The sequence below is a fragment of the Podarcis gaigeae genome (assembly GCF_964106915.1).
Source record: "Podarcis gaigeae genome assembly, chromosome: 3".
NCBI lineage: Eukaryota > Metazoa > Chordata > Lepidosauria > Squamata > Lacertidae > Podarcis > Podarcis gaigeae.
The window spans coordinates 103,694,128-103,707,062 of NC_139680.1; the positions used below are offsets into that span (position 1 = coordinate 103,694,128).

At 46.0% G+C, this 12,935-nt stretch overlaps 1 protein-coding gene across 8 annotated transcripts in view; it reads right to left on the minus strand.

Moving 5' to 3' along the window:
• Positions 1-1,912: 1,912 nt before the first annotated feature.
• KLC4 (kinesin light chain 4) overlaps positions 1,913-12,935 on the minus strand; it is a 62,950-nt gene continuing 51,927 nt past the window's right edge. For all 8 annotated transcript variants that reach the window (XM_083733400.1, XM_083733396.1, XM_083733397.1 and 5 more), the window contains 3 exons: positions 5,170-5,294; positions 3,833-3,890; positions 1,913-3,088 (listed from right to left, as the gene is read on the minus strand). In XM_083733400.1, coding sequence (XP_083589526.1) covers positions 2,999-3,088; positions 3,833-3,890; positions 5,170-5,294 — 273 coding nt within the window. In that variant the 3' untranslated portion in view covers positions 1,913-2,998. The remainder of the gene's footprint in view (positions 3,089-3,832; positions 3,891-5,169; positions 5,295-12,935) is intronic.

Genomic DNA, 12,935 nt, shown 5'->3' on the forward strand with positions numbered 1-12,935 from the left:
ACCATACGGGAAAGCCCCTTTTAAAGGCTAAAAGAAACATAGAATTGTGGAGTTCCAAAAACCATTTAGTCCAACCCACGTTGTTTTTTGGTAGAGTCGGGGGGGAGTGCAAAATTATTTATCACTCAGCAGGACTACACCTCAATGCATGAAGAGTGAGTTTTGCGATTAATCGTCTTAGGCTCAGCCTTTAGTGTCTCCAGTTCAAAAGAGTGCCTGTGCAGTTATGGAATTGCTCTCTCCAACCTTGCCATTGTTTCCACAAGGTCATTTTTGTTTTCCTAGCCATTAGGGCAATGCCAGTTATTTCATATTGTACTAGTAGGTCTGTTTCTAATATGTTTTAAGTTGTATCATTGTACCTTTTGGTTGACTTCTTTAAGTAGAGAGCAATGCATAAATTTTATAAGCATAAATCTACTGCATGCTGCTGGTGGTTCAGAACTTTGCCCCCCCCCCACCCCATGGGCCAAGTTGAGCAGGGGTGGGTGGGGCTGCCCACCTGCCAATCATTTCATAGTACCATAGCACCAGGTGATCCGTTTTTGTTGGCGTGGTTTGAAATTAAACTGTGTGAGATCAATTGTCTGCTGGTGCTTCAAAGCGCCATGTATGGCATTATGCAAGCACCAATACTAGGCTGATTAATTTTTTTAACATTTATGTACACTCCTTAATTAAAAGACCACAGTGCTTTCAAAGAGGCATGTATGGCTCTGTATGAGCATCAACTATAAGCTGCATTGGGACGCGGGTGGCGCTGTAGGTTAAACCACAGAGCCTAGGGCTTGCCGATCAGAGGGCTGGCAGTTTGAATCCCCACGACGGGATGAGCTCCCATTGCTCAGTCCCTGTTCCTGCCAACCTAGCAGTTTGAAAGCACGTCAAAGTGCAAGTAGATAAATAGGTACTGCTCCGGCGGGAAGGTAAACGGCGTTTCCGTGCGCTGCTCTGGTTCTCCAGAAGCAGCTTAGTTATGCTGGCCACATGACCCGGAAGCTGTACGCTGGCTCCCTCGGCCAATAAAGTGAGATGAGCGCCGCAACTCCAGAGTCGGCCACGACTGGACCTAATGGTCAGGGGTCCCTTTACTTTTACCTATAAGCTGCATTAGATTCCATACAAGCCCTGGGCTTTGCAGGTGCTGCTGATCAGTGGTGCCTCCAAACCCCCTTTTGACCTAGCTATGTCTTCACTTGCCCCATAAAGGTAAAGGTAAAGGTACCCCTGCCCGTACGGGCCAGTCTTGACAGACTCGGGGGTTGTGCGCCCATCTCACTCAAGAGGCCGGGGGCCAGCGCTGTCCGGAGACACTTCCGGGTCACGTGGCCAGCGTGACATCGCTGCTCTGGCCAGAGCCAGAGCCAGAGTCGCACACGGAAACGCCGTTTACCTTCCCGCTAGTAAGTGGTCCCTATTTATCTACTTGCACCCGAGGGTGCTTTCGAACTGCTAGGTTGGCAGGCGCTGGGACCGAACGACGGGAGCGCACCCCGCTGCAGGGATTCGAACCGCCGACCTTTCGATCGGCAAGCCCTAGGCGCTGAGGTTTTACCCACAGCGACATCAAATGTCAGGCAGGTGGGTGTGACTTGCTTCAAAATGGCTTTGCAGGCCTGGTTTCCCCACCCATCCTAGAGAGCTGCTGCCAGCCCTGTGCCAAGATGAACTAATGGTCTGACTTGGTGTAAGAGACCTTTGTGCATTCAAACCAGACTGTTTTATTTTGAATAAGAGGCAAGGTGATGTGCTGTTTAACACCCCACCCCAGGTAGCATTTTTGTCCCTGTACAACAATGTATGCTCATTTCTGAGAGACAGCTGCTCTCTCCCTAGTGTCATCATGCGTGGCAGATGTAAAACCCAAGAAGGGTTTCGACAGCAAGATCTGCTCTGGAGACGCTTGGCAAAATGGCTTCTGTGATCGTTTTTAATTATTAAATTAAAACAACAACAATCGGGAGTAAATCACGGGTAGTAACACAGGGCTAGTGGCAGGTTCTCCCTGCGGTTATTTCCATTGCTCTGCACTACAGTGGCTCATGCTAAGGCAGACACAGGCGATGCCAGAGGCTAGAGTGGGAACAAGACTTGTGGAGTGTATACATACCGAATCTCTGTGAAGTCAATGCCTGTCTCTTCGAGTCCTTTTAAGTAAGCGGGCAGAGTGTGTGTATGGACTAGATGGATGGGTGGGTGGGTGATAGAGAGAAATAGAGGAGCTGATTCCAGCCCTGCCCACTGCTGTCATGAGGCCCACAAGAGACCTGAATAAATGAAGCCCTAAAGGGAGCAAAGAGGTTTCCCACCTCTGCTTTGGTTAGGCAAAGTTAATCCCCCACAAAATTGGCTAACTAGCCATCATATTTCCATGTCCCTTCCTGTCTGCTGCTGCAGTACAACCCCCAGACACAAGAATACTCATTGGCAAGAGCCTAGCCCTAGAAGGCTGCGGGGGGGGGGGTGATGGGGGAGATATACTGTGCAAAAATAGATGGTACTGGGGACTATCAGGCTCAGGCACCGAAGGATTGAGCAAGCCAGCTTGAGAGCATGGACGAGAGAGCTTCTCTCAGCAATGCTATCTGGTGAAAAGGATGCACACTAAGGAAGAGGCTGAGACTCTGTGTCCAAAGTTCAGCAAGGCAGCGGGTCAAGGAAGAGATACTGGAATTCGATTCTGTGCAATCGGTAAAACACAGCTTGCAAACATGGGGGTGGATGCATTCACCAAAGCTGCTATTCCACAGCTGATGAAGGAGGGAGCTCCCCTTTCCGGTCTGGCAATGGTCCCGTGTGGGTTAGTGTTTTCCAATAACAGGACACACTTCTCTTCCACTGTAGTGATATCAACACGAGAGGCAATAATGAGCATTCTAACATGTGAGGACGTTACAGATGAAGTATCCAAAACAGCGATCAGCTTGAGATGGAAGTATCGGTACGGTGAAGCAGTCAACATTTGAGACGGGGTGCGGTGATCAATAATGTGGTAGGTTCAGTTAGAGGTGACCAAGGAGGTGTGAGAAGGGAGATCCACACTGCTTGCACTGAGGCCTCTGCTCTCAGCCCGAAGACCCTGGGAATCCTAAAAAAATAAACCCAGTTTCACTTACATATTCCAATCTTGTATTCATTAAGACCAAGAGCTTGTGTTAAAACATGAAAAGTAATCAGCAAGTGTTCATATTTCTCTCAATGTAGCACGGCATGTTAGCCCTGAGAGACGCAAACTGCACCAGACCTGTTGCAGAAGTGATAATTAAGGCACCCCACAGTGATGATTCAGAAGTTAAGAGGGGGGGGGGGAAATCTTTGCCTCACACTTGATTTCCAGCTTACCCAGGGGAACTTCTCAAATGCTACAGCAGCAAATATTTCAGACACATGCACGCTTCCAGATCTGCGACCTGGCTTGCATGTAATGCTAAGCCAAACCATGCCTTGACATGAACATGTGAGCATGTGGACTCCCAGGGAGAAGATGCACTAAACCAAGCCATGGTCTACTTCTCAGCAGTAGCATGGTCAAAAGAGCAAAGTGGCCTAGATCTGCTCTCTGGGAGCTTGCATGACTGATGAGCCAAAGTTTGGCTTAGAATTAGGTGCGAACTGAACCACTATGTTTCCTCCTGCACTTAATCCAGACTATATCCCTTCCAGCGGTGATACCAATACCCACGGGGAATTTACACATTCTGGCAGGTTATACTTTTCACCTTAGCTGATCTAACTCTCTTTCCCTGCACCTGAATATTTTTTTTTGTCCATTTGCAGTGAAAATAACCTGCAGCTCATGCTGTTTTGGGAACATAGCAAATGGTGCTCTCACCTGGAAGGAATCCTCACTGGATTTATTCAGGTAGTTCAGTGATGCTGCCCGTTTCATGCTAAAAAAAAAGTAAGAAAAATATGTTTCTGGCTCCAGGCATACTCTTTTCATTCATCAGGGAATACTTTGGGCAAGAAATCTTGACCAAACTTTTTCCACTCTATGTCAGATAATATCCCTTTGCCACATATCAAATTAGATATTAGTGTCCTCAACATGCTGATGATACCAAGCTCTTTGTAACAACTGACTCAGGAGATGCTGTGCAAGCCCTAGCCCAGTGCCTGTACTCAGAAGTGGGCTGAATGAGTGCCAAAAAAATGAGTCTGAACCCTTCCAAGATAGAGGCACTATGAGTGAGCAGTTCCTGAATCTGCTAAACTGGAAAGGTGCCTACTTTGGGTGGGGTCAGTCAACTCTGGAAAAGCTAGGTTTGGAGTTTGGGGGCACTCGTGAATTAATCTCTTATCAATAAAGACTCAAAGTGACCTCTGTAGCTAGAGGTGCCCTTTACCAGCTTCCTTTCTCAGATGAAAGGAAGTTTGGAGAAGATACTTTTCTCATGTGACATAAAGTGTCTTTCATCAAGGGGTAATGCAAGGTGGTAAAAGGTAAAGGTAAAGGGACCTCTGACCATTAGGTCCAGTCGTGACCGACTCTGGGGTTGCGGCGCTCATCTCGCTTTATTGGCCAAAAGAGCTGGCATACAGCTTCCAGGTCATGTGACCAGCATGACTAAGCCGCTTCTGGCAAACCAGAGCAGCGCACGGAAACGCTGTTTACCTTCCCGCCAGAGTAGTACCTATTTATCTACTTGCACTTTGACGTGCTTTCGAACTGCTAGGTTGGCAGGAGCAGGGACCGAGCAATGGGAGCTCACCCCGTCGCGGGGATTCGAACCGCCGACCTTCTGATCAGCAAGTCCTAGGCTCTGTGGTTTAACCCACAGCGCCACCCGCGTCCCAATACAAGGTGGTACAGACAATAAAAATGACTGGAGATGGTTCAGATGAACATTTCCAAGCCTGGGACAAAGTCTCAGCCTTGCATGCTCCCTCCTCATGCACAGCGATTCTCCCTCTTCTCTCCTGAGGCAATCCACAGTTTACCATTCAATCCTAACCAGCAAACTATGGTACAGCCAATTAAAAAAAAAAAAGTTAAGGTTCTGCAGTCTTTAAGAAAGCAGGGTGCAGGTCTAGAGATGGCAGCTAGCTAGAAGCAACAGCCACAGCAAGTTTATCTTACCGTGGATTTTTCTTACCTACTCTGAGAGCCTTTTACCAAAAAGGGCACAGTACAAATGCTTTAAGCAACCAAATATGAAAGCCTCTTACTTGGTGTTCCTTGGCTCCAGCGGGCCATTCCCCTGCAGTTTCTTGACCAGCATTTCACTGCTTCTCCTGATCACATCCCGAATCTTCCCTAGGGAACCGCTGCGTCGAAGGGCACCAGTGCCATCCTGGATAAGAAGACAACAAATGGCAATAATTGGTGAGATGGTGTGTGGACAGTGACTCATCCAGAGAGAGCAGAAGGAAATGGCTCCATGTGATTTGGAGTCAGAACTTAATGGCAACCTGTTAGTACAGCGGCAGAGGATCTCTCCCTTTTCCTGTCTGGCAACATGGCTTCTGCTTGAGTGTAGGAAGCTCCTGTAGCCAATCGGAAGCCGCGCCTTGTTTTTTGAATGGTTTCAGGAGTCGAACAGACTTCCAGAATAGATTTAAGTTCAAGAACCAAGGCACATTGTAAAGCAGAGGTAAAGCACTCTAATTCCAATCAGCTCCAGCCAGCACAGACCATAGTCAGGGTTGACAGGAATAACAGGGCCATCTTTGATTTGAAGAAAAGCGTGGTAGGGGTTTTCCAGGACTGTACCAACTTCAGGTTGCAATTGGGGGCTGCACATGTGAACACTTCCCCGTGAAACGGGAGAAAACTCGTAAAAGATTTGGCCTGTTCTTTCCCTTCACATCCTAGTCTATGTTTTCATCATCTGGGGGATAAATTGATTTCCCCACCAGCAACCTGTACAGCACAGTCCAAAAAAAGCTGGGTGTGTAAAACTGAACTCCACTTGCATACTGAAGAACACACTCTTTTTAAGAGAGTTCCTTCTTCTCAACAGACGAATGCATCATTTGCACACAACAGAGGCTGGCATATGCTCTCGCTGCCATGAATCCACGCCTAGATAAACACAAACAATGGGCATGGCCCACATATAGGCCTGGGAACAAACGCAAAAGCAGTGTGTGTCTTGTGCGTGAGAGACATTTATTGAAGTTATGGCTGAGTTGCAAAAATTAACATGGGCATTGTTTGCCGTGACCACCCAGCTACCGCAGCATCGCTAAGTCCTCACAGCCATGCATATCCACTGTGTGAGCAAGAAATTACGCCCACCGCTCTCAATTTCGCTCATGCAAAACAGATTCAGTGATGGGAACTGTTACAAAAAAAAAATGTTACCTTGAAGGCCTTATTCTGGAATGGTATGTTACTCAAAACAGAATTGTTGTTACGGCTGTTACCATTTACTACCTGCCCTTCAGCCTAATGCGTCTCGGGGCAGGTTACAATTAAAATACAACATTACTATTAAAACACAGTATTACATACGCACACAATCACCATATAGACCACATCTCTAATGTGAGAACTTTGTGCCAGGAAAGATGGTCACTCAGAACATCCACACATGTAGAAAAAGGAACACACACACACACACACACACACACACACACACACAGAGGATTTCAAAGACATTGGAGGGAGTATAGTAAAGTTTAGATCGTCACATGCTCAGAAGCGAAAGTTCTCCTATGCAGCTAGAACTACGAAACCACGTTCTTGAAGAGGTTCTCATGCAAGAAATAGGTGTAAGTTGCACCCTGAAGGAAGACTATTAGAAGAGGCATGCTGGAGCACACTAACGGTCTATCTAGTCTGTTTTCCATAAAGGCTAACCAAATGTTTCCGTGAGGCAGGACACTGTGATTTATTACCATGGGGGAGGGGGGGCAAGAGACTGTTGCCTAACATTTCCCTTTGACCCTATGGCCAATCAGGACTGTCAAAAATCACACCACCAAGTCATACTTGCTGCATGCAAAGATCCAGGCAAACATCTCTACATTTTTCACTCCTGTGCGAGTCAAGTTTACTTTTCTCTTCGGTGAAAGTTTGTGACTCACTGGAATCCAAACTTCAAACCAGATACCCTGTTCAGCAAGAAGCTGCAGGATATGAATAACATAGCCTTGATCTAGATCACTGGTGTGGCCATGTGGCTGGAAGATTCAAGGACGAAGAAACATTTAAACATTTCAGTCTAGTATAGTGTAGTACAGTATAGTATCATTTTATTTATTTGCTTGGTTTGCAGAATACGGATAGACATCTTTTCAAAGTCAAGCACTACTAGTTATTTCTGTTTGTATTACTTATCAGTAAAAAAATAATAATGGTGTTGCACAAGCAATTTTTTATTCTGAGTGTGTACCCCCGATAAAAAAGTTTGAGAACCACAGATCTAGATCTATTAGTCATGGATATATATATATATTTCCAAAGGTCTCCTGCCTCTTAATAGTCCCTATTCTGAACCTAATTTCTCTATCCCAAATTAACCCTTGTAATGGTCCTGATTTTCATGCGTTTGTGTCCTTGATTTGCCTGCATATAGTGGTAACTAGAAAATATGTCCATTGTTTGCCAGCTGCCTTGCATGAAAGCAGAATTAATTAGATCTCTTAATGAAGGAGGTTGGGGAGGGGGCAGCATTCTAGCCTCATTTTAATGCAAGAGCCTAAATATCAAGCTTACTTGGTGGGGGAGGGAAGAATTGCAGCTCTTCCCCACTACCCCCCCCCCCAGCTCACAATCCGCAGCTCTGGGAACAAAGCCTATGGGAAATGGTACTAAGAGCTATCTATGTTTAGCCTAGAGGAGAGACCGTTAAGGAGTGACATGATAGCTGTCTTCAAACATCTGAAGATGCAGAAGATGGTGCAGGCTTGTTTTCCGTTGCCCAGAGGGCAGGACTGTAACTGGGGGTGAAAAGTGGATTTCGGCTGAACAGCAGGTGAAAATTCCTAATGGCCTTTTCAAGTCCATGACTCCCACTTACAACCCTCCCTCTCTAGCCCTGCTTTGCATCTGGAACATCTGCAAGCACAGAGGACCACCGTTTGCTTTTCAGTGGTAGCCATGCTGCCACCTGAAATGGACGACTTGGGAGCCATTTACACTTTTTCACCAGGTCCCCGACAGCACCACACAAGGGGGCAGTGGGAAATTACAAAGGCAGCTCTGAGCTACCTGGCGCAGAATCTTCACAGTGAAGGGCACCTGTCAGGGCTCGAGGAGAGGTGATTCAAGGAGAGGTGGCTCTCGTGTAGGAAGTGGCTGTTACACAATCTGGTCAAACCACTGTATTGTTGCAACTTAGGGCCCTGACGTAGGGACGCGGGTGGCACTGTGGCTTAAACCACAGAGCCTAGGACTTGCTGATCAGGTCGGCGGTTCAAATCCCTGCGACGGAGTGAGCTCCCATTGCTTGGTCCCTGCTCCTGCCGACCTAGCAGTTCGAAAGCACATCAAAGTGCAAGTAGGTAAATAGGTACCGCTCCGGCAGGAAGGTAAACGGCATTTCCGTGCACTGCTCTGGTTCGCCAGAAGTGGCTTAGTCATGCTGGCCACATGACCTGGAAACTGTACGCTGGCTCCCTCGGCCAATAAAGCGAGATGAGAGCCGCAACCCCAGAGTCGGTCACGACTGGAACTAATGGTCAAGGGTCCCTTTACCTTTACCTAGGGCCCCGACGTAATTTAAGAATACTGATCCAAGATGTGCAGAAATGTAGTTTGCAGCTGCCCTAAGACAGGGGTTGCCAACACAGCGCCCATGGACGGCAGGGCATCATGTGGCATCTGCAAAAGGTCCCAGTAAATATCCCCTCAAAAATCCACAATGCATTGTTCCTGCTCAGTTCTTGTTTGTACTGCTTCCTCTCCTACAATGAATGTACCGCCTTAAACATGACTGTTACAGGATTGGACATGAACCCTCCCTTCCGTTCTAAACACAGGAGAGGTCATAAAAGTCTGTTATCAAGTATTGGCTGATGCAGGTGTCCTTTTCCCATTGATGGTGAGGGGGGAGATGCCTGCAAAATTTGGTGTACCTGTCTCATCTCTTCACGTGTGGCAGCCATTTTGTGTTATGCCACAACCACCATTTTGTGTCTTGTCACAAACGCACCTGCATGGCAGCCATTTTGCAGAATCTCATTTTTCTTATGTGTTTTTATTTCTGCATTTTTATGCCGTGAACCGTCCTGAGATCTTCGGATGAAGGGAAGTATACAAATTTAACAAATAAAATAAAAAGAAACCGGTTCTCGCAGCACTTTCTCAAATTGCTAAACATGTCCAATGGCCCCAAAAGTTTGGCAACCCCTGGCCTAAGTTCTGCTGCAGGTATGGCATGGAAGAGATGCATGAAGATGCCTTAGCTAAAGGATGGGAATCTTCAGGTGCTTCTGAACACATCATTTTGAGGGCCACACATTTTACAACCCTGCTGTAGCTTATAGGGAGGACCTACAGCACAGTTTATGCCACAGAATGTTTCTTCCTGGCTATGGACACCTGCTAGGCTGCACTGCAGATTCTCTGGAAAGCTGGATCTTTCGTTGAGGTCTTCACCAACTATGTAACTTAGTGTTGTGGAGACATCAACACTTATAAATGCCAAAGGAGGAGTTTGTGGGCTGGGTCAGGACTTGATACCACTCATGGGAACTTTTTTGTGAGTATTAACACACACAGCAGCAGGCTATAGTTTGGATAGATGTTGGAAGGTCTGGAAACAAATGGGAGTAGGTGCTGGAGTTGTGAAAAACCAGTTATCTTGGTCAGATCCTTACCTTCAGAAGGCCATGATCTACCAACCCCCCATTCCTCACTTATGTACTTTTCAACTAAATAGATCTGTTTGGAATCCAGTTTATAGGACTGGACCAACCTAACTCTCTGTGGAATATTCCCACAGATTTGGGCATTCCCACTGGCTTTATTGACCACAGCCATTCACCCAGTAACTCTCAGGCTCCCCCTCCAATTGTTTCATTGTTTCAGAAGGGGGAAGACCCCTGCTATAGAGAGGGCAAAGGAAGCTCAGGAAAGATGCAACCAGTTTTTTGACTGGCTATGCCACAGCAAACAAATCTTTCTTTTCATTGCCATTGTTGCCGTACAAAAGAAGGTGAATAGGCCCCATGGTTGTACAAGAGGAGGTATTGTTTTTTGCTGTAAGTATGCTCCGTGGCCATTACTTGTAAGTTCCTGGAGTTTTGTAACATTCCATGTGGGGCTCAGTTTTGTCCTAATTGGAATTGGTTTCGGTCTTTCTTCTGCAGCTGTGTTTGGCATTGTGAATACCCATGTATATACATCAGATGCTGGGGGAAACCAGGAGAAGCAAAATGCTACATAGGCTGGCACAGCTAACATTTCATTAAGTAAGGGGGCTGGAGGGTCTTGACGCCAGTTTTGCCCTGCTCAAGGAAACTCTAGCACAATTCTCATGTGACATAGGAAGCATGGACCGTTCATCAACACATTTAAGGATTTACACACAAGAGCTGATCTTTTCCAGCTTTATAGCCCAAGAGAAGTCAGGTGTTTGTTTGTTTTTGCTCACAAGAGTTCCATCTGGCTTTTACATGCAAACCTCTTAAGTACTCGGATTAGAAGCACATAATTTCATTAAATCCTTCCGCAATGTTTGAGCTAGCTGCCATTGTAGCTCACGTTAGCTTCATGTTGATTTTCGTCTCTGCTTTACTGAACTAACAGTTGTATGCCTCTCGACTCAGAAGTGAGGTCCACTGGGTTCAAGTGGCTTATACCCAGGCAGCATGCACAGGAACTCTACTGAAAGCTGCAATCCTATGTTCACTTACTTAGGAGCAAGTCCCATTGAAGTCAATGGCACTTTCCTTCTGAGTAGAAGTAGGATGACACTGTGAGGCTACGGAAAAATTGGCCAGGTTTATTATATATTATTTGTATCCACGTAGCAGGTGGCTTCAAAAGATGATTCGACAAATTCATGGAGGATAAATCTATCAATGGCTACTAGACGCAATAGCTATGATCTGCCTCCACACCTGGAGGCAGTAATCCTTTTGAATGCCAATTGCTGGGGGGAAACAGGGAGAGATAGTGCCCTTGTGCTTGGTCCTGCTTGTGGGTTTCCCACAGGAATCTGACTGGCCGCTGAGAAACCAGGATGCTAGTCTCGATGGGCCATTGGCCTGAATCAAAAGGATGCTCCAGATTTCCTCCTAGGTACCATATGGGTCACTTTACGAGTTGAGCTAAGGGGACCATTTCCATGGGATGGCAAGCCAGCCACATGTTGGCATCAAACAGGAATATGTATGAAGCAGAGAATAAAGAATTGAGATTCATCTGTAAAGGGACAGAATTGAAAGCAGCACAGGAACTTCAGAGCTTCCCACAATCGCAGGTATGTTTAAGCAAAGGTCACACAGGGACCATCCACACTTACCTTTTGCCTCACATTTTCTAGGCCCAGGTCCACGCTATAAAGCGCATGGTCAGAGTCCATTTTTTGTTTTTGCCCTGGCACTTTTACCATGAAAACCCGCTCTTTATCGCCAAAATGGAACAAACGGCAATTCAGGTTTTCCATGGATTGTTGTTTGCTCCGATTCAGTAGTAAAGAGCATGCATTTGCATGGAAAGCACCAGGGCAAGACACAAACATGGACATGGTGTTTTAAAACACAGACCTGTTGCCTAGAAACACAGCACAAAAGGAAGTCTGGATGAGCCCAAAATCTCAGTGCTGTTCTAACATAATATGACTGCATTCCTACTTACATGCCTAATTAAAAACAAAAACAAACCCGGGCTCTTCTTATGCCCTTAGGATGCCAGCTACTTTTAAAGGCCAACATTATCAGCCTCTGGTTAACTGAAATACTAGATATAAACATAGTAAATAAAATCAAGAATGCTTGTTCTTTAGGCAGTGGCAGTCAAATGTGCTGCACACCCCCAAGATTTTCCCGCCATTTCACCTAATAAATGCAAAGAATTCTACACCCCTACCCCCAAATTTAATGTTTTTGATGGGATATCTCACATATAATGCTTCTCCCATCAATACAACTCCGTGGTAGGAAAAACTTTCCTGGTTGAATCCTACCATCAACCTAAGGTCAAGCCAATATATAATCTTACTCCTTTACCCTGCCTTGTGTTTTTAGAAAAGCAGACAAGAAATGTTTTACTGATGAGCTGATCCAACCTGGTATTCCCATCATGAGCATTATTAAAAATGCAACTAATATATCCCAGCTCTCCTAAGGGAGGAAGACTCATTCATTTTTCCCTTGGAGGAGAAGCGTTTGGGTGACTGAAAACATTTGAGCAGTTTTGCTTTGCTTTGTACTCTCCAAATATTTTTACTTTCTTGCAGTGCTGGTGTACAGTTATGCCCGGGAAGCTACAAGGACAGGCTGGGTAAGCTTGGAGGCAGAGAGAGAGACAATATAATGCAGGAAAGTGGGAATGAATTCAGGTCCACTGCTGAATTGCACACATGCTGCTGTCCTGCAGCAACGATTCATATTTTATTATTCCTATAAATGCCTGATGCAGCATTTTCCCTTAGAGGTGTAGATTCTCAGACCCACTGAACCTCAGACTGTATGGGTAAGCAATAATTCTGAACACACAAAAAACAACAGGTCTTCTTAAAGCTTCTGTTTCCCCCTTCTGTTTGTCAGAGTGACTTTATACACGGTGGCTACTGCACAGGGAATAGCAAATCCTTTCCCTTACTTGCTCCATAATAATCAGTCAGTCAGTGTCACACACACACACACATTTCATTCATACTTTACACACGTACCTAAGGCCAGTTTGCTGCCTGCTTTTCACAACAGAGCATTTGCAGCGTGTGAAAGACTATAAAGATTTGCCCTCGGAGGAAAGAGACAGCAATGCTCTTAAAAGAATAAGAAGAGCGACGGCATGGTGAAAAGAGTCACGGAGAAGA